Raw genomic sequence first — 24919 nt, forward strand, 5'->3', positions numbered from 1 at the left:
AGATACTTACCGAGTTGGATAATTACTACGAGTGCTGTGAAAATCTAGTTCAGCAACGAGTTGCGTACAACATTTTTTGCAAGACCACTTGACGGTCATATCGAGATGCATTCACCATTGTTTTACAATTTCTGAAATTTTTTGTGTAATGATTCATTAGGTAACTGAAAACAGTTGCGTAATGAAAAGGCGTTGTGTAATACACATTACGCTACTGATTTCAGTTGCGTAAGTAATGACTTTTACGGCACTGTTAATTTCAGTGCAGGAAACTAGGCCATTGCATAACAGATTGACGTGATAGAAAACAGCCTATTATGATGAGATATTTCAAAAAAAAAAACCTTAACAGTTCAATAACATGCGAAATGAAATTTAAAAAATGTTGAAGAACACGATACAAATGAATTTTCAGTGCTGAATAAAGAACATCCTTAACGTAAGCAAATATTCACTTCTCTGCTAGTGGTTACAGCTGCCAGCATTATGTTTGTAGTCAGCTTTTGACAGTAAATGAAACGGTTCACGAATTATTAGTCCTGCTGCACTGGATTGCTTTGATCCCTCGAATCGTATTAAGAAAATTATTTAATAATTCTAGTAACCACAAATTTTGGCTTCTTCTTTTCACAAAGAAGAAACTGTGAGCTTTTTCCACGTAATTGTTCACCGAGTCAATCGGTTTACTGCTACACGCAATGGTGCAGAGAGCTCACAAGGGAAGGTCACGATGGTGTTACACGGGGTTTTCAACCGGACTATTTTTGTTAGATTCTACATGTCGATATATGAAAAACCCCAAAGCCTTTCGGGTGTTGGACCAGTGGTGTAGCCAGGAGGGGCTCTAAAAGGGGCAATTTTGTAAGTATATTATATTATTAGGCTTATTGGAAAATTGGCAAAAATATGTTTTTGGTATTCTTGTGATGGTAGAGAACAGAATTGACAATAATGTATGATTAAAATGTATTTTTTCTATGCCATATGCGCAATCACGATGGATTTCTTGTTGGTATACTTTTCTAATAAAACCAAATCGGTTTTGGTGTCCATATTCCATGTTAGTTACGCCAATGGCATAAATATACATTACAAACCTACATTAATGACAATTTCGTTCATTACTATCGTATTAAATACTGAAAAAATCTTTTTGACAAATTTTCAATTGACTCAATAATATTATATTCGTACAAAATCGATTCTTTCAGAGCCTCTCCTGGCTACACCACTGGTCCATCACCCGAAAGGCTTTGGGGTTTTTCATATTTCGACATGTAGAATCTAAAAAAAATAGTCCGGTTGAAAACCCCGTGTAACACCATCGTGACCTTCCCTTGTCAGTTCAAACGTTGCAATCTTAATACAGTAATGACCCGATTTTGTCAGCCCCTTTTTGCGGAGAGCTTTTTGCTCCCACGGTTTGAATTTTAAATTTTCTCCAAATCTTATCTAACTCAGCCAAAGTTATTATAAATATGCATAAAATAGTGAAGAAAGAATTATGATAACTTGTTTTATTTTTGAAGTAGAGCTTAAAAAAGTTTTGAGAAAGGGGCTGACAAAATCGGGTCTTTACTGTATTGGAGGAGAAACAGAAAGAAGAGCCTATGATCAAAAGAAGGAAAAAACTCTTATGAAAATTTAAGCAAGTGCTATGCAAACAACTTTTATATTAGTATAACTACAAATAACTGCCGATGATTTGGTAAAATTCCCTATTAACATATAAGCTGAATTGTTGCCAACAGTAACGAAATCAGTATAACTCGAAAGAATAGCCTATGCTTAAAAGAAGGAAAAACTTCTAATGAAATCATAAAAAAAAACATGAACCCTATCATACCGTTGGTAGCCCCAGATGAAACAACCATGAGCATTGAATCTTGATGCAATGAGTGAAGTTCACAACTTCGTCCTAAATTAACGGGTCAATTTTATCATTCTCTTGGAGCACTTATATAGTGACAAACATGACGTCCCGTCACATAATTAAAGTCAATTAGTTAGCTGATTCATTATTGGGCAACACCTAAGAATCTTACACATAAGCGTTGTAGTAATTTGATATTTTTTGTTCGTAATTCGGTCAAACGGCATTCGGCTAAACGGCCAAATAGCATTCGGCCAAATGGCGTTCGGCCAAACGGCATTCGGCCAAATGGCCGGACACCAATGAGCCCAATAAACAAACATATTGGTCCACCGAAATAGCACTCTTTTCGTGTCAATTCACAAGACCTGGTAAGCTGAAGCAAACCGATATTGTTTGGTGTCGGTCCTCTCGAAACAATGGGCAAAAAAATGTTATCGATGGAAGGGTATGCTTTCTCCCTAAATGGTGTATTTATGGTTCAACTTCACGATAAGACACCGAACGGTCGGTCGGAAATAAATGGAAAAGCCACACACCCCAAACAGCACAGAGTAGGACAATAAAAATCTTTGGCGATTGTTCCCGTTGAAGAATATGGCGGTAAGCGTGCTTGGCATCGAGAAGCGATCTTCTCATTGCACTCGAAAGTGGCACCGTTCCATCGCCTTTCGTTCCAACAAAGTTCAGATTCTGGTGCTTTCATTCCTAAAACGTTCTTTCTATAAGTCAAGAAGCGAACGAAAAAAAAAGAATCTTCAATAGTTATTATGAAACCTCAGCAGATGCACAATTGCACAAGGTCTTCGGCTTTTGATAAACGACGTTCGCTAGCGCTACGATGATGACGATGGCGCAATAATGACGAAGCGATCCCGAGCTAGGAATTAAAACTAACTGATTTCAATTTAGATCAAGAAATATAAAAATGAAATCAAATTATAAAATTAGATTTAGATCCAGAAAATAGATTATCCATATTTTAAAAAAGACAACATTTGAAATCATTTAGATAAAATTTTGAAATTCGATTCTGCTCGGGATGCTAGTGCAACAGTAGTGGCCCTGACCGTACTTCCCGGACGACCAAAAGGCAAAGGACGTAGCTCGAGAACGGAAGTTGGCGGTCGTTTAAATTGCAATCGATAGCATGGGTAACTGAAATTTATGAGCACTGAGATGAGAATAATGTGTGGCGAGCAGGGCGGTGCAACAATGAAATTATGAAAAACGACCACACTAATAAGCTCTGCTAAAGTGTTAAGTACCGTCCGCATCTGAACCGTGGTTAGAAAGGACTGAGCGATGGGTCGGGAACAAGGTTTCGGTAGAACTCTGGATTGATAACAGAGTGCTACCTGGAAGATGCGTTACATATCGCTTCTTACATGTACTGATTCTGAAAAAGGCAGTTTACCAGATGGAAAATGCTTTGTTCATTTTCATATTTGGCTACTTCCTTCGGGGACTCGAAAACGGGTTCGGATCATTACCGGTCATAAATCTGTCCTCTAGCCATATCCAATGGATATTATCCATGTCGAACTGGTTAAAGATATTAAGTTTTACGTTAAGATCTGGTTAACTGGCCAATTTGTTTGTTGTGGAGTGTCGATTTGTTGAAAAAACTGTATCTCTATTCAAACATTATCTCATTTCACAGTTTCACTAATGTGTATTTAGATAGTCCAATTTCCGGCACTGTCTAAACGAACGAAGCGGAACCTCACAGAAAACTTCCGGTTATCAACGTTGTGTAATTATTTGCAATAGGTACATATTTTATGTAACTCTTGGAAAAGCAATATGATGATGTGAAAGGGAAGGATCAAATGTTGCAATGTAACAACGCATTGAAGCATGCAGTTATAGGAAAAAATAAAACCGACAAACGCAACCATTTCCCCGTTTTGACGCATCATCGTCCAGGCAGACCAATGTTTGGCTGAAAACTATTTGGCAGCTCAAACACATCTACATATGTTGCAATATGTGTTTTGTGTTAAAACAAACTGTGGACACTGGTTGTTTGGTTTGGTGACCAAACAGCGCAGGAATAATTGTTTGAGGTATAAGGATGTTTGTCGTTGTAAAATGAAGTAAATTTTCAACGTTACATATATTTTTTCGATTTTGAAAGTTATTGAAATATGTATTAAATCACAGTTTTTGGACTTCGTAGTGCGGAACAGTTGTCCAAAATAACGCAAATTGAATCTCGTAAATCGAATCATTGAATTTGATTTTCAAGGATTTTTATATGCGTTACTTTCCTGCAGCATTTGTTGCAAAATATTATTATGTAACCCTGAAACTTCTTCAATTCATCAGGGAAATTCTTCGTGTAGCAAACATCCTTATGCCTAGTGCATATAAATCGATAACTACAGCTTTATGCTCAGACAGGGCTGGTAGCGACTGAGTGTTTGAAATTGGGATCCTGTTCGACTTCATGTATGATTAAAGAGACTAACCTTATACTGCAAAGTATCCAAACAGTGATTATGAAATACTACTAAAATCAAATAATAATACCTCACAAAACCAACCAGGTACCTTTTAGAAGATATTTACAACTTCTTTTTGATGATTCCTAGTGAAATTTCTCCAAACATTACGTTATGCATGTCCCATGATTTTCTCCACAAATTTCAACATCCGAATTAATCCAAAGTTCTTTTCACGACTTCCCTAGAAATTTCTCTAAGCTTGTCGTTCAGAATACCTTAAAGAATTTTTCTAAGCAAAAATCCTTCAGAATTTTTATTTATGAATTGCTGCATAGATTCGTTCAGGAATTCATCTAAAAATTCATTCATAAATTTCACAAGGATGTTTTTAGCTTTCCCGTCATTTATCCTAGGATTTCCTCGTAGATGTCAGTTATGAAGTTCTTCATGAATTGAACTAGGAATTTTTCTACGGATATTTCTAGAAATTACTCCAAATTTTTCTAACTGTAAATTTTTAAGATTGTAAATTTTCGTTCAGAATTTCTTTAACCCTTTAATTCTCGGGACGAACCTTTAATTTTTAACTGCCTACGATTCGGAGACCAGTAGAGCATTAAACTTAAAATAATTTTTAAGGTAAATGCGGTTAGTTGGTCTTACAGTTCTTGGATGAGACTTCCACTCTAACCCCTCTCTCTTTTCTAGGTAACGGATAAAACGTGGACACGAGGGGTCCTCCATTGGCCTCAAACGGATACCTCGACATCCAAATGAGCTAGAAGGTTGGTGCCTTCGGCATTATTCAGCAGATCAAGGACTATCTGGCGGTAAAAAATCTGATTGAGAATTCATCCGCCAGGTGGCGCTAGTAGAAATAAATTTTCAACCTTCTGTACCTCAAGGTATCCACCTAGCAGATGATTTGTCAATGAGATTTTTCACCTGCAGATCAATCTGCTGAATATCTTTGCCGAAGACACCAATTTTCTAGCTGATAAGGATCTTGAGGTAGTGAAGCTTGAAGATATTTTTTACTTCAAAGTTTATTAAAAGTTAATTTATCTACTGCTCTTTGATTTGTGACTATTTTGAAAATTCAAGGTCTCGGGCTTTTAAGGGTTAAAGTTTCAACAAGACATTTCTTTGGGGATAACTGGATAAGTTCATGAATTTTTTCCGAGATTGCCCATGATTCTTTAAGACATTTTTCAGCACATTCTCTCAGGATTGTGCAGGGAATTATCAACGAAATTTTATTGGCCATCCGGGATCCGATCTGGGAGCTTTTCCTAAAGGAATTCCTTAAATGATCACATGATGAAATGTTGCAGAATAGAACTCCAGCAAGTAAGTATTTTTTATGGAACTATCAGACCTCGAGGAAAGTCTCAGATCGGAGAATCATTCCTTGAATAATGATTCGAAAAATTACCAAACGAACCCTATTCTGCATTTTATGAATTTTCTAAAACAATTCACGAAGAACGCCTACGGAATTTTGTATAACGTATATGTAAAACCGGTTGGAGAACTTACAGCAATAATACATTATCGTTTTCTGGTATAAAATACTCAATAATTCTTTTTTCATGAATAAATGAATAATGAACAGCCATTGAAAAAAATACTGGAGAGATATTTAAAAAAAGCTCTGGAGGAAATACATGTAGAAATTTCATGAGGAATCACTTGTTCTTTTTTTTTAATTCATGGAAGAGTTCCAAATAGATTTCGCGGGATAATCTGAGGAGTAATCTCAGGAGCAAGTTTTAGAAAAATCCGTATGAAAATGACCGAAAAATAGCTGTAAAAATGACCATACAAGTTACTCGAGGAATTCTTCAAGGATTTGTTGGAACAAAATCCTTTTATCATATAATAAACTATTATGCATTTCCCAGTAGAAAACACTGTAGGTATAAGTGTTTAGAAGATTTCTTCGAAAGACAGAATCACTGAGTGGATTTTTAGAGTAATCCCTGCGGTTTACTGTACCTTAGATTACTGGAGAAAACTTTGGACAAATTATGGAGATCCATCAAAACTTCCCTTTGGAAACCACTAGAGGAATTTCAGGGCGAATTCCTGGGAGAACTATTGGAGTAATCTTGAAGAAATATCTAAGTGTATTGATGAATAAATCTCTGCAGAATCTATAAAGCTTTCCTTCGAAGATCTGTAAAGTTTATCTTCGGGGAAGCTAGGAAGGTTTCACAGACGAGTGGTAAGCCCACTTTTGTTGTTCACTTTAAGTTGTTGTTCACAACAAGTCTTGTTCAAAGAATCTAAAAACTGCAATTTTGTGATCATTAGAACATTTGGTATTCTCTATTCATTAAATGTAAATTTGTTGCTGAAGGAGCTTGAGGTTGATTGGCTGCCCGTGGTTGCTACTCAATATTCGCCAGAGCAGCACTTACACAGAGGACAGTATATAAGTGCTGGTGATCTTCTATTTTTAGGCAACAATGGCGTGTTAGGTTGCAGAAAGTGGAGGAATTAATGTTGTACTTAAAACTGGCCCACATCAGACCGGACATACCCCTGAATCTACGTCAGTTTAAGGATTAGACTCGGAAAAAATGCGACTTTTTATCGCGTGGGTAAAACTTAATGAAATTCTGGCTAATACTAATTAAGAGTGTTATGCTTATGTGTGTTCTTAAGGTCAGGAAGGCGCCAAACCAGACTGATAAGCAAAACACGGTCCGGTATTTATGCGGAAAGGTGTAAGGGTGGCAGAATGGCTTGCTTTTGGTTAGCAGGCTGCCTAATGTTTCAGGCGTAAAGAAAGACGTGCTATAATGATGAAAGAATGGAAGCGTAGGGATACGTTTTTTTATCTGTCTTTGGTACTATGGTTCAACTGTGATAGATTAAGAGTCTACAAATTACGAGGAAAGGTGTGGACCTGGGGTTGAATTCATGGCCTCCAGCTGACAAAATTTAAAAATTTCTATTCGTTGATTAGGTAGATTTGAGATTAGAAAATCACCACCGGACGGAATTTCCGAAGTAACTATGAAACAATCTAATAGGAATCTGTAGAGAATTTTCAAAATGTTTTACTTTAGAAATCATTTTGTTGAAAAAGAGACTTCTGAGATCTTTCATTAAGAAGTGACTTTTAAGAGGCTTGCGTTAAAATAGTGACCACGTCTCTCCAAAGAGACCTGCTACCAGCCCTGTATGTAGAAACGTGATTGCTTGGAGGTCACCTCCTCCTCTGATTTGGATATTAAATGCGGCAGTGAAGCTGCTGCTGTAGCAAACTACAGGATTTTATAGCAAAGGAGGGAACTAACGTGGATGATTTTTTTTTATTTCAAACGAGGATATAAAGCGGCGAACGTACAGCAGGAGCAGATACACACCGAAGGGTACATGTACGAATAAAGCACTAGAAAAGGCAACATTGTGAATAAATAACAGGTAAATTTTGCCGTGTTTTCGGAAAGGAATAGGAAAGTACATGCAGACTTTCCACCGGAAACTGTTGGGAGAGTTAGTTTGGGGCGCTGTTTTTAATTCACTTTCCCGAGCACATGGAGTGATCATTGGGGGCTGAGGCGAACGAGTGTGCATACACGGTGCTTCATTTACCGTTGACATAAAAAAGTCATCAAAACATTTTGTTGTTTACATCTTTGGATCGATTTAAAAAATGTACGAAATTTTCAGTTACGCCCTTCTAGAGATGTAACCGTTAAAATCGTTGATAACGTTGCTGTTCAGTATCAAAACACGTAAAGTATCAATTTTTGCATTGTAGGATAGCTGTGCAAACTAGTAAGTTTATGTTAGTCTTAGTTCTGATAGCCATTTTTTCGATAATTACGTAGAAAGGAGCACCGTGTGTATGCTAGATGGGTACCATGTTGGCACACAAATCACGTCACAGCCAGCCACCACCTTAACCTCGGTGCACCCCAACCAGAGCTGTGGAGGCTGCAACCGAGTGATTCGATTTATGATGCACACTAGACGCATGCATACCGCTGTTCGTTGTGAATTTCCAAACCGATCGACCTTGGGGCGAAACAAGGCACAAAGAGGAAATGAAGAAAGAACAACTACCAAGCTACTATACTATAACAAGAGACGGTGAAAGCTACTTACCCGCAAGCTGCCGGTATTGCGACGATCTCCGGACATTGGCATCATTCCGATTCCGCTAGCGATGGGGACCACGGTGCCGCCGCCGGTTCTTATCCCCTGGCCCAGTGTGGCTCTGTTGGTGTTTGTGATGTAGTTGTTGTTGTTGTTGTTGTTGTTGTTGTTTGTGTCAGTAATTAGGTTTTGGATGTGTGGTTTCAATGGATCAAATGAATCCCAAGTTGGTGACATCGTTGTTGTTGTTGGTGTTTCAATGCAACATCAAAGTGTTTGGATCCGTTCATGTTGGTAGCACAACACACACACAAAACATTTTCGTTGGAAGGAGATTCCCAAGCCGTCGTCAATTCCACGCCAGGTTCGTGTTTATCGTATGTGTGTTCAGTTGTTTGTTTTTTTTTTGGTTTGGTTGGGCGAGGAGATCGGCGGTTGGGCAAGAGGTTTGTACATATTTTTTTATTCGTTTGAAATGAGAGAAAAAAGCAGACATGGAAAAAACGTACATCAATCAAAAAATATATATTGAAAAAAGGTATGAAAATTAAAAACTAGAGAAACGGAACGGATGGATTGAAAATGCGGAAATGCTAGAATGGAGAAAAATAACATGACACGTGGCTACAGCAAAGTGAGGGTGGGTGTGCAGGTAAAGTTATTCGATGAATGGGAAACTTTTCTTGTTTGCATTTTGACATAGGGAAAACAAGGGCGGCAAGAGACAACGAAGCGAGTTAGAGAATTAGCCAAGTTCGAAAGACAAGCGGGTTGCGGATAACTGGATCAATCAATTGATTGCCGAACTCATGCTGTGCAATGTTGGTACCTAGAGATGAGATAAGCGAATATGAATTGAATGAACATGATGTTTTTTTTTTTTTTCGAATGAAGCGATGTTTGTTATAAGGAAGATTTCGTGGGAATTAAATCTATGCTCTAATCAAATATGTTTGTTGAAAAAAACGGAATATCTTCGATTGCTGTTTTTAACACTGTCAAAATATTGAAAAACTTGTGATGGTTCCGAGATTACAAAATTATTCTAACTGTATTGTGCAATCCGAGCTAAGCAATTGAAAATTTTGTTATTGGTAGCTTGACTTGTTATTTATTTGGTAGAATGAGGAGTAACACAAAACCGTTATTACTAAATATAGTTATTTAACTTTGCTACTAGAATAAAATGGTAATGCATTTTTTTTTATTCAAATGGCAATTCCTCCGACTTATTGAATTGATCATTCAATTTTTAGAGACAATTTCAATAATTATTTTCAGTTATTATGAATCTCAATAAAATAATAATATTTGGGGCTTCTTGAGACTGTTTGAGATTAAGAGTATCTTCCGTATTTTTGTTATAAAATATTTGATATTTAAAAAAATTGCTTTAGAAATCTTTATAGTGTTCAACGATTTGGTAAAATACTAGCGATATCTTCATATATATTTATAAAGATTCTTGTGGAGATTGTGCGGGATTTTTCCTGGGAACTTTTCCGAAAATAACTCGAATTACGATAATTCCAAGGAATTTCACGCAAGGTTGCCCATTATTTTTAATAATTTGAAGATCCTGTGAGATTTGTGCTCACGTGTTGGCTTGAGATCGGGTCAAGAGATTTGCAAAATTCTTTCAGTTTTGCATACGTTCAGGGCTCCAACGTGATTACGTCAAGGAAAAATGTAGGAAATTCTCTGAAATAGTTGAAAAAAAAAAAAAACGGGAGAAACTAATCTGTCATTATGTATAAAAGATTTCATTACGCTTCCCAACAGTCTACTTGATGACAAAACGAAGTTTGCAGGAACCATTAGTATTCAATAAAAAAAAGGCTTGAATTTGGGCATCTATAAATGATTAGCCTTGGAACAGGGATATAGGGAGTCGTGAGTTCGATCCCAACACGTGTTTTATTTTCGCAGTATCAATTTCAATTTGTACATTTTACACGTGTTAGTCTTGTCCGTTAAAACCTTACAACAAATCGATATCAGTTGAGAGATGTCAAAGAAGTAAAAGTACCGAATACACCTTGTTCATGGCATTACATTCCAACTGTGACAGAGCAAAGGGCAAATAATTTCCGGGTATTCGTTATTGAAGCATTCTCTTCAGGTTTAATATCACTGCTAGGTGACTTCTTGAAGTGCGGTTAATTGATTTTCAAGAGTAAAGTTTCTACAAGCTTGATAACGAATTTTCCATCAAGTTAATATGATTTAGCTCGTCCAAATCAATCGGCAATTACTTAAGCCACCACTCAACCACATTTGGCGTTACTATCGGCAAAGATAAGTAATTTTAGAAATCTCCCGTTCCATCGATCGGTCCGCAAATTCCATTATCTGAAGCGATGCTGCCATTCAACTATTTGACGAAGCAGCAGAACAAAAGACCATCTCTTCTCAGATCGTCTCAGTCTTTCAGACTCCGCAGCAAGGACTTTGACTAAAAGGCAAACCGCGCGCTAACCACCCACCGGGACGCCAAGTCAAAAGCAAATTCATTTACCGAGCTGAAAATTTGATGTCGATAAACTTTGAGCGTGGCATATACAGGGTAGGAGCACCGGTTTTGCTCCTAGTGCCTTAGTAGATTATACGTAGTTTTACACAGAAAATTAGCATGTTCAGTAGACAACATTTATACGTTAGAGCTATATTCATACGTTTGAGCTAATTTGGCCGTTTTCATAGGAAACCTATGTGATTGACCAATTATGGAACCGAAGTTCAGAAAGTGGCTTAATCTGGTTATGGCGACCTATATTGATCAAGGCGATTTTCAATGTTAAAATAAGGTTTCGGCTCAGTTTCGATATTTTTCATGTATAATATGGATTGAAAGCTTTCATTTGGCGTACATGTAGGGTTTTCGATATTAGTTTCAAAAATATTTTCTCTTACCCTAGCCAAAACTGGTCTTTCTACCTTATCCCAACATTGTGCTTTTTGCTTTTTCGATTTTTCCGTCACCCTACGGCAGATTTTCGGTACAGAGCATTGCGATACCGGTGGTTGTGACCGCGGTCCTCTGGAGTGGCGTTTTTCTCACCCTCATAATCACCATCATAGCTGTCGTTAGCGTCACCGTCGTCCGTCGTCATCATCATTGTTGTCGTTCATCCTCTCGGAGGTCGGTCGTGTCATCTAGATCTAGAGATTCTAGATCAGTGGTTCCCAACTTTTCTTCTGGAACCGTGGCAATCTTTGAAGCTTTGCAAACATCTCGTGGACCCCTGAAGATGGGTGTTCTTCTGCATCTCCATAATCACCCCAGGAAGCGTGTTGATTAGAGAGGGAGGATAAAGATCTGGGAGTCTCCTTTGGTCGGTGATGCGATCCATGGATGTACCATGACACATGTACCGACAAATGAATGAATTGAACAAGTTAGCATTTTTTTTCTTTCCAATAGGGTCCTAAAGCCCTGTCCCAATTTTAGTACATAACGTTTAAGTTTAGGGCAGAAACACATGTTATTTTCATTGGTTTGAGTCCAAAAAACATTTTGTCACGATTTTTGAGATTTTGTCACACCCCTTGCTTTAAACTCAAATTTTTGGGTATATTTTGTTTTCCGTGTCCCTTCCGAAATGTCATATAAGAACAACCCCAGTGTTAAAACTAAAAGCCCTGTGGCATTTTTGTCGACAAAGTGAACGTTAAACATGATCAAAAGTGTCAAGGTTCAAATTCAGAACCATTTTTAAAATCAAAGTTTAAATATGTTATAGCCGTTATTTGAGCTGGAAAAATTGCTAAAGTTGTTGTAAGAACATGCTCTTTTGTATGATAAAATAAAAACAAGAATTCATTAAACATTTGATGATTGTTTCGATCGCGTTTCACTGGCCATTTAGAACGATTTGAAAACAATCATCATCATCGACCGAGAAAAGGCAGTGCTAACGTGTTCAACTTTTATGTTTTTTGAAGCTCACGGTGGTGCTTATGGCTCACTCACAGTGGATTTACAAATGTGCTTCATAATTACCTATTTTTTTACAATTTATTTTCGTAGGATGAATGGTAACTTTGAACGGGATTGACTTTCAAATGTGCCTAGCCATCATGTCTGGAAATTTAAAATCTGAGATTTTCCTACAGGTATGCTTTTCAGAGAAAACACTCCCCGAAAATAGAGATTTTCAAGAACCTCGAGACACAAACCTCAACCAAACTATGTTGAAACTTGCTCCAATCATGAAACTGTGTTCGACAAAAGTTCGTAGAATTGGATAAACTACTATGTAGAGATATTTCCGGTAAGTTGTGGTGTTCCTTTCGATAGTTATGATTTTTTAAAGCTTGAAAATAGCCCAAAACACATAATTGATTTGAAGCACACCTAAATTTACTCCAAATGGACTGAAATTTTGACCAGAAGTTCATTTCGACATGTAAAATCATAGTATAGGTTGATTGGGGAGTTTCCAGAGATTTTCTGAAAATATTAATAGGTCTAATGGATAAGGAGGAAAAATACAACTCTTACTTAAACCTAGTTTTGCCTTTTTTTCTCGCGTTGACAAGAAATTGGTAGAAGATAAAAATAGACCTTAACATTCATAATGTCGATTTATTCAAATGTTATTCTTAGTGATGACGAAAAGAAGAAGGTATGTGTATATTAAAATTATATTGAACATGAATAACGGATTATGTTGACACATGTAGTGACGAAGCTTCCATAATTTGTTTGAAAATTACACGAACGTAACTTTGCCACGATAAAAATGTGTGTTCATAGGTATGGAGCGAGCTCACCAGTTGGCAATCCATTCTAGACTGAACATTAATATCTTTTTCGAGTTGATTATTTTGTATTTACAATTCTGTACTTAAGTTTTTTATTCATTTTTCGAAATATGTCCATTATCTTGGGACCATCTTTAAAACAGAACTGAAAAGACGGAATTTTGAACTGAACACTATTTTTATCATGTGTATTGTAAAGATGATATGGAAGCTTTTTGTAATATGAACCTCTGTAGTCTGCAGTTCTGCACCAAACACGCGATTCAAGCGGCATTCCACTGCTGTGGACCACCGGTTGGGAAGCCCTGTTCTAGAAGAACACCGGGAACGGTGCGCCGCGGTGCTGACGATGTCAACGAGATATTCATCATCGTGGGAAAAGAGTATTTCCCTCGCTACTGTTTCGTGACATTAAGTTAGCATTGGAGGTCGTTGCTTGCAAGCATGCTTGAGGATTCACCTGAGATGTCAATCGTATTTCGTGGAAACATTTTTGAGAGAGGGGTGAAAACGAGGATCATATGTTGCTTTTATTATAATTATAATTCAGTAACGTGTGAAAACTTTTTAAACTTCCTACGGGTCTAGATTGTATCTAATTGTTTACACATTATTTGGATCGGTTATTTCGATTTACAATTAAATTAATCACAGAGTCTGAAAAAAAGTAATTATCGCTCATCATTTACAAGTGACAAGGACTCTTTTTCTACTAATTGATGTTACAAATCAATGTCACTGCCAGTTTTATTACTAATCGGGTAGTCAAAACCATTTTTGTGAATGTAATATATCGGTTGAGACTCTATGACATTACCCCGAACGGCACTATCCCGAATAGGTCACTATCCCAAACGCCATTACCCCGAAAGTATAATATATTGAGATGGATTATTGTGTTGTCGAATTTCGACCAATAAGATATAACAAAAAATTACTGCATTACGGGTTGAATATGTATAAGAGCAATGCTTCAAAGACCAACTTATATTAAAAAGAAGGAAAAATTTCTTATGAAATAAAAAACCATGAAATTCCCAAAAACACTATTTTATCAAATCCATAAGCCACTGCTACCTAATTGACTCGTCATTTTTTTTATTTACAGTAACGGCAATCAATGGTCGCCGTCTAACCATCTGGATGACCAATTTGACTAAAAGCGCTGGGCTATAGTATAGAAAGGCAATGTAGCAGCATGTGCTAGCATCGACACCACAATAAAGTCACAAGCTTCCATCGCCGTCTAAAAATCGCTTTTGTATGCGGAATTCTTTAGCTGAATGTCGAAAAGAAATGAAATTCTTCTGCTGATTTCCGATAACAGCTGTTGGGCAGCCCTATAAGAGAGCAGCCCTATAAGAGAGTAATGGCGTTGGGGTTAATGTCATTCGGGGTAATTGGATTCGGGGTAATGGGGTAGAATCAAAAAGAACTGCTTAATATTTTTTCAATAATCTTTACAGCAGTATAACTTATTAAAAATAGTTTGTTTTTCATTAGAGCTAACAGTATCAGAAAGCTTGGCTTGCTTTTGTACACCTAACTCGAGATTCTACCCCATTATCCAGAACAGTGATGAGAAAAGTACTGGAGCAAACATTTACCGCCTCTACATTTACTTCTTTCTACACGACCATCAAAATCCAAAGCAAACCATGACCGTTCGAAGCCAAAAAATGTCACGGCTCTTCAATACTGTAATCTTCTTCTTCCTAACGTTTTTCAACCCCGAATACGAAATGACTCGAGCACAGTGGTGACACGATTTTTGCGATTTTCGGGGTTTTGCATTTTTGCTCGATAAAGGCAGCATGAAATTGAACTTGTTTATATGTATCGCAACGGAATGATTGTGCTCTTTCTGTTAGAGCTAATAGATTTCAATTAGTTGAAAACACTAGCGAAATATTAGCGATTGAATGATTTAACACTTTATTCAATCGTTCACCTTGAAATGGCTGCCCGAAAACGGTCATAGTGCAGAGACAAAATCAGTCAAGCAGTGTGTGAACCGTTGGCAGCGCAACGCCTGATGGTATTGATGCTGCTGCTGCTTTGTGTTTTGGTTGAATGGCAGAATCGATGAACTGTGGTGAATTGTGGTCACAGTTCCCAAGACTGATCCAGAATCCCATTACGCCGAATGCCATTAACCCGAACGCCATTACCGCGAATTCCAAAACCCCGAACGACCCATCACCCCGAATGACATTACCCCGAATTCCAATATCGTGAAAAACTGTCATCAATAATACAGTAATGTTCCGATTTTGTCAGCCCCATGCTGCATTTAGGATTGACAAAATTGGGAAAGAGCTAAAATCGGGAAGTTTTCGACTGTTATTTTAACTTAAAGACTTAGTTTTATGATTTTGTTAATATAAACATTACATTTTTACCTCCATTTTCTATGTACCGTAATCCAAGGTAACATTGATAAGTTTCTTCGATAATTATTAAGAATTTCAAATTTCAAAAATTCGATCTTTAGACGATTGTATAGACGTGGCCAAGGTCTTTATGCACCCAATATTAGCAATATAGATATGTTTAGTCTGATTAAAATAATAAAATTTAAGGCTGACAAAATCGGGAAAAAAGGATGCTTAAATCGGGGGTAACCAAAATCGGGTCAAAAAGGGTGCTATAATCGGGGGTAGATAAAATCGGGGGTAGACAAAATCAGGGGCTGACAAAATCGGGTCATTACTGTATCATCATGTCAAGATAATTGTAAATTCGGGGGAATGGCATTCGGAGTGATGGAATTCGGGGTAATAGGGTAGAATCTTCGAAAGAACAACTAATATATGAAAGAAGAGAAAATGTAACTCTGTTTTAACGCACCTTTGCTTACCACATTACAGACCCATAGATACAAAACAATCTCAGTCCTATTTTATTGCCTACAAAAAAATGCTGTGTTCTATTCTGAACTATTCGGTGTAGTAGCTTATTCGGGGTAGTGACGTTCGGGGTATTGATCCATTACCTCCAGTGGGTGCCGATAAAAATGAAAGATTTTTTTTTTCATAAATATATATCTCTAAAAGTAAAAAAACATACATCGCTGAAAATTTGGCAGCAAACGTAAAATTTTCTGAACTTTGAGGAAAAAATGAAAACAATAGCCCCTTTTGTCCCGAGGCCTTCAAAACACGAGAAATCGGAAATTATTGATTTTTTTTCATGTAAAAAACATATTTTGTGAAATTTTATTTTTTAAAAAAATTGGAAATCGGGCAAGCGGCTCAAAAGATATAATTTAAAAAAAAAATAAAATTTTTGCAAAGTCGCGATTTTTTGGTCACCCTATTTCGGAAATGTAAAATAAAAAGTAACGGAAGAATAAAAAGCACCTTACATCTTGAATCAATTACCCATACAATATTTAATACTTATTGTTTTCTTTATAATTATTTTTTTTTCTTGAGAATATTAGTGGCTAGCTCTTCTAGTAATAACTCTGAAGAACAGTCTATTTTAGAAAGAAGAAAATATTTGTTATGAAGCATTTCAGCTATGACGTTAATAATCGCTCTGACGGAATCCACCTACATTGAAAATAAAGTGAAATCTCTGATAAAAATCTTTGGGACGAAATATTCATCAACACAATAACAGCTAATATATGTCCTAGGTACCACCAAAAGCTGGACGAGCGGATAAGTGAGGTCAATGTGAGCGAAAACCTCAACAATCTATGGGATGCAATCCATGGAGTGGTGAGTGAAACAGCGCGAGAAGTGGTAGGTACTGCTCGAAGACGCCCCAGAAGCGGATGGTTCGACGAGGAGTGCCAGAGGGTGACGGATGAGAAGAACGTGGCCAGACGTCGGATGTTAGTGTCTGGTACCAGGCTGAACAGAGAGCGGTACAGGGAAGCAAGATCAGCCGAAAAGCGAATCCATCGCAGGAAGAAAAAAGAGTTTGATGAGAACGTGATAGCCGAGGCGCAAAACTGTATGGAACAGAACGATATGCGACAATTCTATGAAACTGTCAATGCGTGCGGAGAAAGTCAGCGCCGTCTCCCGTCATGTGCAACGACCGTGAAGGTAATTTGCTGACAGATAAAAGGATGGCGGCTGCTAGGTGGAAATAGCACTTCGAAACGATAGAGCATCGGAGAACAGAATGAACATCGACAACGACGGTCAAGCTGTGGAGCCTCCATCTCTACATGAGGTTAAGAAGGCGTTTAAAGATCTGAAGAACAACAAGGCTGCTGGGAAGGATGAGCTCGCGGCCGAACTTCTCAAGCACGGTAGTGAGCAGCTGCATAGAATAATTCACCATATACTACTAAGGATATTGGAGGAAGAAGAACTGCCTGCTAGCTGGATGGATGGCCTCATTTGCCCTCTCTTCAAAAAAGGGCATAGATTGGAGTACGCTAATTACCGAGGAATAACACTCCTCAATTCGGCGTACAAAATAATGTCACGTATTCTGTTCAACAGATTGAGACCGCTTGAAGAGTCCTTCATCGGCGAATACCAAGCTGGTTTTCGTGAGGGCCGATCGACGTCGGATCAAATGTTTACCCTGCGACAGATCCTCGATAAATGCCGGGAGTACTACTTGCAGACTCATCATCTGTTCATTGATTTCAAGGCGGCGTACGATTCAGTTAAAAGAAAGAGTTGTGGGAAATAATGATGGAACATGGCTTTCCGACGAAGCTGATTAGACTGATTCGTGCAACGTTGGAATGATCGAAATCAAGTATACGTGTTGCGGATGAGATTTCCACATCCTTCGTAACCTTAGACGGATTGAAGCAGGGCGATGCACTTTCAAACCTATTGTTCAACATAGCGTTAGAAGGAGCAATAAGGAGAGCTTGCGTGCATAGGAATGGCACTATTATCACACGTTCGTATATGCTCCTTGGTTTTGCGGACGATATCGATATAATCGGGATTGATCGCCGAGCCGTGGAAGGGGCATACGTGCCTTTTAAAAGGGAGACAACGCGAATTGGGTTCATTATCAATACTACGAAGACAAAGTACATGGTCGCTGGTAGACATCGTGGGCCCATAGGTGATGTTGGTAGTGAGGTGGTGATAGGTGGTGATATATTTGAAGTAGTTGAAGAATTTGTGTACCTTGGAACTCTAGTGAGTTGCGATAATGATGTTACCCGCGAGGTTAAAAGGCGTATTTCAGCTGCGAGTCGGGCTTTTTACGGACTTCGTAACCAGCTTAAGTCCCGCAGCTTACAGACGAAGATCAAACTCGCGTTGTACAAGACTCTAATTCTTCCGGTAGCTCTATACGGCCACGAATCTTGGACGTTGAAAGAGGTCGACCGGAGAGCTTTTGGGGTCTTTGAACGTAAAATGCTGCGAACAATACTCGGCGGTAAATTGGACAATGGCATCTGGCGGCGTCGCATGAATCACGAGTTATACCAAGTCTATAATGAAATGGATATTGTTAAGCGTATAAAACACGGCAGGCTGGACATGTAGCTCGCATGTCTGAGGAACGTCAAGCTAAAAAAATATTCAGCAGGGAACCAGGGAGAGGCCGTCGCCTCCGTGGAAGGCCGCGCACCAGATGGCTTTTTGCAGTTGAGGAGGATTTAAGGTCGCTTAACGTTCAGGGCGACTGGAAGCGATTGGCCCAGGACCGGGTCCAATCGAGAAGGCTTTCGGCGTAGATTCAACGCAATAGCAAGGAATTGTTGCCCATCAAGTATCAAGTAAGTACCTTAGAAGCACTGTCGAAAGTTAAAATGGAAATGTAGCGAGAAATAGGGCGAACAAAGATGATGACGGTCCAGTTAAGGACCATCCGATAATTTGAGAGGTTAAAAGGGCTATAAGCGTGCTGAAGACTGTAAGGGTGCTGAGAAGGTCTAGATCCTGGTCGAGTTTCCCAAACATGGAAGTGAGCAGCTTTACCAATCGATCCATCGAATTCTTACGATGGTATGTTAAGTTGTTGTATAGCTCATACGTCGGCAAGAAAGAAGCTGTTCCAATTACAGTGGGATTTGTCTGATGAGTACGGCGTACTTCACGCATTTTGTTCAACTGCCAGAGACTGCGCGAGAAGACCTTGGTCGGCGAATACCTGGCTGGTTTTCGTAAGGACTGTATGCTTCTCGTCTTTGCAGACGATGTCGACCGCAATGGAATCGATCGCAAGTTTGTGAGGGAAGCCTTCGTATCATAAATTATACTGAAAATATGTATATGGTTGCAGGTAGAGCAAGAGGAATGCCTAGTGGTATGTGTGTGATATACGTGATAATGTCGTTTTTTTTGTGAAATGAAGACATCTGGCTAGGATATTTAAGGGGTTTTGTTATCAGCTTCAGATCTCACAACATGCAAATGGAAACTAAATATGCTCTGTTTTGACGCTGATTCTTTCGTTGACTTCACGATAGCAAAGCATGAATATTGAAAGAAGCAGATCGGAAATTAGAAAACGATAGAGTGCAGAGCTACTTGGGCACTTCCGTGATTCGCTTTGGCATGGGTTTTTTTTTCTCGGCCTAATTGTCTGAATGTTTTCAAATATGAGCGTTTCAATACGATACATATTGTGGCCAAATATGAGCTTTGTAGCTTTAAAAAAAAATCAACTGCCGAAGTGAATTGAAACTGCCAGGAATAGGATCCGGCTCCCTATGTGATGTAGACTCATGAATCACGAATTGGACTTCAAAGCTTTATAGTCGTTGTTTCCTACTTGCGTATTTGTAAACTTATATACAGAATTTGTAATTAGTAGAACGTAAGAAAGTAGCACCATCTAATGGTGGTAGACAATCATTTCTACCCTATATACCTCATGTTTCATGGAATGCCTTATTGTCCGTCCAAAAATCCATTGTTGCTCAACCGATCAAAAGCATAGCTCGCATTCGTAGTGTAGTTTTTGGACCAAAAGTTTCTCTTGTTTGTATTTTTGTGTGGTTCGACGGCAGCAGCGGCCAAACTTTCAATAAACCTAGTTCATCATACGGACTGAAGGGTGCGCGGTCATCGTTCCCATGGCGCAATCAAAGGCAGAAACTGACGCGTGAGTCGGTTTGTGGACCAACAAACTTTGCATACACCGTAATATCAACTGACCGTAAAATTACCAAACTCGAAATCGAACGGATGGCCTTTTCTGGAATTGGAACTTTCTCGGTCGGGAGATTCTGCATCGACGTATAGCGGAGCGGCAAATTGAAGTCTAGTTTGAGTGAAAGTTTGACGGTTCCGATGCGAGTGGAAGAGCAACTTTTTTTTTGTCGGGAAAAACTGCTGCAATATTTCGGTCAGAGCGCAATTTTCGAGTTGGAAAAAACTATTATCTACGCTTATGTGTTCTTCCGTGTGTTGCTTGCAGCACTTTCGATTCAGTGAAGTATCATCAAATCAGTTTACGGGAATATCCCCGTACTGCGAATGCTCAGAAGCGTGTGAGATTCGGGAGTTGGCAAATAATATTTTCTATTCATATAAAGAGGATTTGCTTTAGTGTCCTTCCCCACCTAGGGCAGAGTGCAATACATCACTGATTCCGGTGCATTCCGGAACCCCTCACTGTACGTTTGTGTGAGAATTTGAGTGTGTTTGTTCGCGCTCTGACAGACAAAATCCGCACGTAATTTCTATGTGAACTTCCCCCTGTTCAAATAATCAGCTTAGAGATGTTCGATTTCGCTGAAGCACACTCTTTTGCTAATTGCACTTTCTAGTTTCACAACTCGACCGAGCTTAGTGCATAGGTACATACACAAATAAGCTCATCACGGTTGTCCACCAGTGCACAGTGGGCAAGAACGATTTCGAAACCGCTGGTTAGTACATCGATTGGTGGCGGGCTCGTTTTGTGCAAATTTCGGGAAGGACTCGATTTTCAAGTTACCAAAACGAATCCTTTCCCATATCCAAACTCCCAGTGTTTCCTTGTGGAAGTGCATAAAGCTAATAACACGTCAATATTTGTAGTATTAATGAGAGAACCAGTACCTAAACATTGAAGATACTACTGGTCAAGAGTAGCGTCTGTTTGTTCCCTGTGTAAGTACAGATGTTCTTGCAATATCGGAGTAGCAAATGCGGGCGTCAATCATGCCCATGCTTATTTCTTGCAATTTTTCACTACCCAATTTCCTAAGAATAAGCTGTTCTTGCAATATCGGAGTAGCAAATGCGGGTGTCAATCATGCCCATGCTTATTTCTTGCAATTTTTCACTACCCAATTTCCTAAGAATATGCTGAAAATTAAGCTTCTTAGTTTGAACAAAATTTAGTTCCATGAAGTGCAATGAAATTCTTTAGTAAACTGAATAATACCTTCGATATACAATCACATGCAAAAATCATCGCTATAATCTATATTGTCGAACAAAGTTTTTTGGACTTTGTCGCAAAATTCGGTTTTCTGGCCTAGAGTGCATTTGGGACACGGGCCATGCCTCAAATTGGACCGAATCGAGAACGCATTGCGGGGTCCACGCGGTCGTCTGTCAACGCTCACATGGACAGCCGTATTGTGAAGAGCTGTCGATTGTTTTAGGATCACGCGAGGATTCTGCTGTAAGCTGAAATTCGGAACACACCGACGACGAACAATACCTACCGACAAATATATTCGGAGCGCTGCTGGCTGCATGTCATGTTCCTACCGGAGCGACTAATTACCTTTTATTTTAACTTCAAATTGCTCATAATTGCCTCGGGAACGGTCAAAATGCAAATTAGACAATGGCAACGTGAAATGAGGGGGGACAGGACATCGATGGAGGACAGGTATTTGCTTTTGCTGCTACCGGTCAGTTATCCATGGGACAAGGGTTGAAATTATGGCTGTGCGCACCTTTGTATAGGCTACCGCATTGTAGCTTTTGTACTTGGCTGTCAGTGGAGGTTAGTGCCAATTAATCTGCAAGCGAAAGTTCAAAGTTTGGCACGGCTGTTGACTCTGGTAATGCTGTTCTGTAGAGGAAATTTTGCACGTCATGGCAAATTAGGTACCGTAGGTGTACTACATTATGCTAAAATTCAACCAAACTCTTAAAGCTTTTTGCTTAATGAAGTTTATTTATCATGTTTCGCTACAAAATTTCATCTCTTCTATCACTATAGTATTGCGTAGTATTGGGCATCTTGCACCAAATCTTTATTTGGATATTGTAGTTGTTCCTCCGTGAACACCGGACGACTAGTATTGCTCAAAAAGCTGAATAAGTGTAGCTTCGTGCATTTCTGTGTTATTCATACTGTCACATAATATCATATTTTATAGTTGCCGGCCATGACAGAATTTTAAAAGATTCACAATGCAGAATAAATTGAGTTTGAAGTGTGATTAAACTTGAGAGCTTCGTTGGCCGCTCGTGGTTGCTACCTTAGGTGTTTCGACTACGCAAGTACCTTACGATTTGCCAGAAGTTTGCTGGGTTCCTAATAGGAAATTTCTCGAGGTTATTGTTTGATGACAGTCAAAGCCACAGTAAAAATCGTCTTTGCCAAGCTTTTGCTCAAAATATTATCAAGCATCTCGCCAAGAATCCTCCAGCAAAAAACCCTACAAGCATTTGCCGAGGGTCTCAAAATAACCATTAAAATGTCCAATCCAATGCAACAATCTCGCTAGAAATTTACCGATGATTTTTAAAGAAATCTGCTTAGTGTCTGACAAAAATCTCGATAGAAAATTACTAAGAATGTCAGAAAACAATCAAGTATAATTCAAAGAATCTTAAAAACAACCTATTAAAAATCTACTCAAACATTTTCGGAGATATATTTAAGATGCAAGAAAATGTCGCTATGATTCATTAAATCATGGTTTTCAAACAATCTACTAAGAATTTTGTAAGAAGTTTTACAAAGAAGCTTCGGTGTTGTTAATATTAGGATCTCATGAGAATTCACTAAGGATTTTGCCAGAAAACCCCGAAGGTTCCTACTAATAATCAAAGTTTTTGGCAAACATCTGGCAGATATCTGATGATTCTGAGAAGCATTCGTTAAGGATCTCTCCAAAAGCTCATGGCTGTGTGAGTTATTATGTGGAATACGAGATTTTAGGCGGACCCTGGACAAATTGAGTAGTTTCGACCATGGTTTCTATTAAAAATGTTTCCACTGAAATGTGTACTGAAAAGATAACACGTTGACAGCAATCGTAGTAGTTCCAAAAATATGGCATTCAAATGAGGGAATGCCTCCTTGCGATGCATCCAAATATTACACTACGATGGGAAACGTTTTTATGTTGCCATGATTGCTATAATTTGTCCAAAAATAAAAAAAATCAGAGTTTCGAAGATCTCTTTCGTTTTGATAAAGATAGAATAATTCTCTTTAAAATTCAAAATAACATAACTGTTTCTCAGCTTTGAAGATTTTTTTAATTGTACTTGACATGTTAAGCATTTGAAAATATCAGCAGGTGTATAATACACAGCTTTTCCAAAAAAAGCTTTTCCTAAAAAATATTTTTCAAAACTGTGTTCGATGTAATACGGCTTTATTTGCGCTCTTGTACGCCACGAAATTAATGTTTTTTGTATCACTCCGAATCAGATCATTAGATTCTCATGCTTGTTATAAAGACTGCCTCTTTAACCGTCATCAGCTCCCGAATTGATTCAGAAACCACCAAAAGTTGGCCCACGATATTCAACATAAAAATGTCACGTAAATAGTTACATTGAATTAAATTTTAATGTCAATAAGAGTTAATTGATTACATTAATTATATTATTTTAAACCAATTCTGCTAAATGTACCGGAAATAATGATTTTTTGTTTCAGCGACAATTTTTATCATTTTTTCAAATTGTGTTGTGTCAAATAATTAGAATTTAGACGTTTGAGAATTGTACTTTTGGCCAGCAAATGGCATTGTGCGGCATTGGGTCTAACGGGATAGAATCTACTTTAAAATATATCTAGAAAAGACATCCTTTGCTTATAAGAAGGAAAAATCACTGATAAATGTGTTAGGCATATGAAAAAGTACTTTGTTTTTTTTTATCATCTTAATTAGTTAAATTTTTATTTGGGTATAACGACTTTTTCGGCCTAATGGCCTTCTAGCTAATGACAATCGGCCTAACGGCCTGATCTCACGTATGTCACCTGCAGTTTTATAATCTTATGCACTTTCATATACGATTTTATGTTTGCTGGGAACAAATATCCGAGGACAAATCTAAAAATTTTCAAGAAATACCATCAAAAATTCTTAAAATTTGTTCAAAAAAATTATAGAGAGATTGTATGAAACAATTAATTGATGGTCTTCTACAGAATTGAACTAAATATTGTACAATGGTTATATAACAGCATATATTGCCATCCAAAAGTAATCCGGGAAAATTACAATGATTTTTTCAACGGGGATCTATGATATTAGCAATATTCGATTGCCAAATTCACGTGATATTTATGACATTTAACAGCTCTGATTCTAGTTTGCGTTTCTCGAATTACATCAGATGTTTGGTTAAGATTTCCAAGAATCCAAGCAGAATGTCTTTTTACTCGACATCTATGAACTGCTCGTAAAATTTCTTCACTAATTCAAATAGTTATTAAATGGTTTATACAAGAGTAGGCCTGAAAATCATCTTAAGACTAGTTATAGTACAAAATAAAATATGCTCAAAGTATATCTTGAGCCCAATAAGTTTTGGAAAACCAACTTTGAGAAAGCTTTAAAAACTACAAAAATATCTCTAAA

At 38.1% G+C, this 24919-nt stretch overlaps 1 protein-coding gene across 4 annotated transcripts in view; it reads right to left on the reverse strand.

Moving 5' to 3' along the window:
* Positions 1-24919, reverse strand: part of LOC5579251 (kazrin) — a 330370-nt gene that overhangs the window by 87081 nt on the left and 218370 nt on the right. For all 4 annotated transcript variants that reach the window (XR_002499542.1, XM_021840643.1, XM_021840644.1 and 1 more), the window contains exon 13: positions 8446-8557. Coding sequence is in view for 3 of the 4 variants with exons in the window: in XM_021840643.1 (XP_021696335.1) it covers positions 8446-8557 (112 nt within the window). In the remaining variant the exon portion in view is untranslated. The remainder of the gene's footprint in view (positions 1-8445; positions 8558-24919) is intronic.

The sequence above is a fragment of the Aedes aegypti genome, chromosome 2 (assembly GCF_002204515.2).
Source record: "Aedes aegypti strain LVP_AGWG chromosome 2, AaegL5.0 Primary Assembly, whole genome shotgun sequence".
Lineage (NCBI taxonomy): Eukaryota > Metazoa > Arthropoda > Insecta > Diptera > Culicidae > Aedes > Aedes aegypti.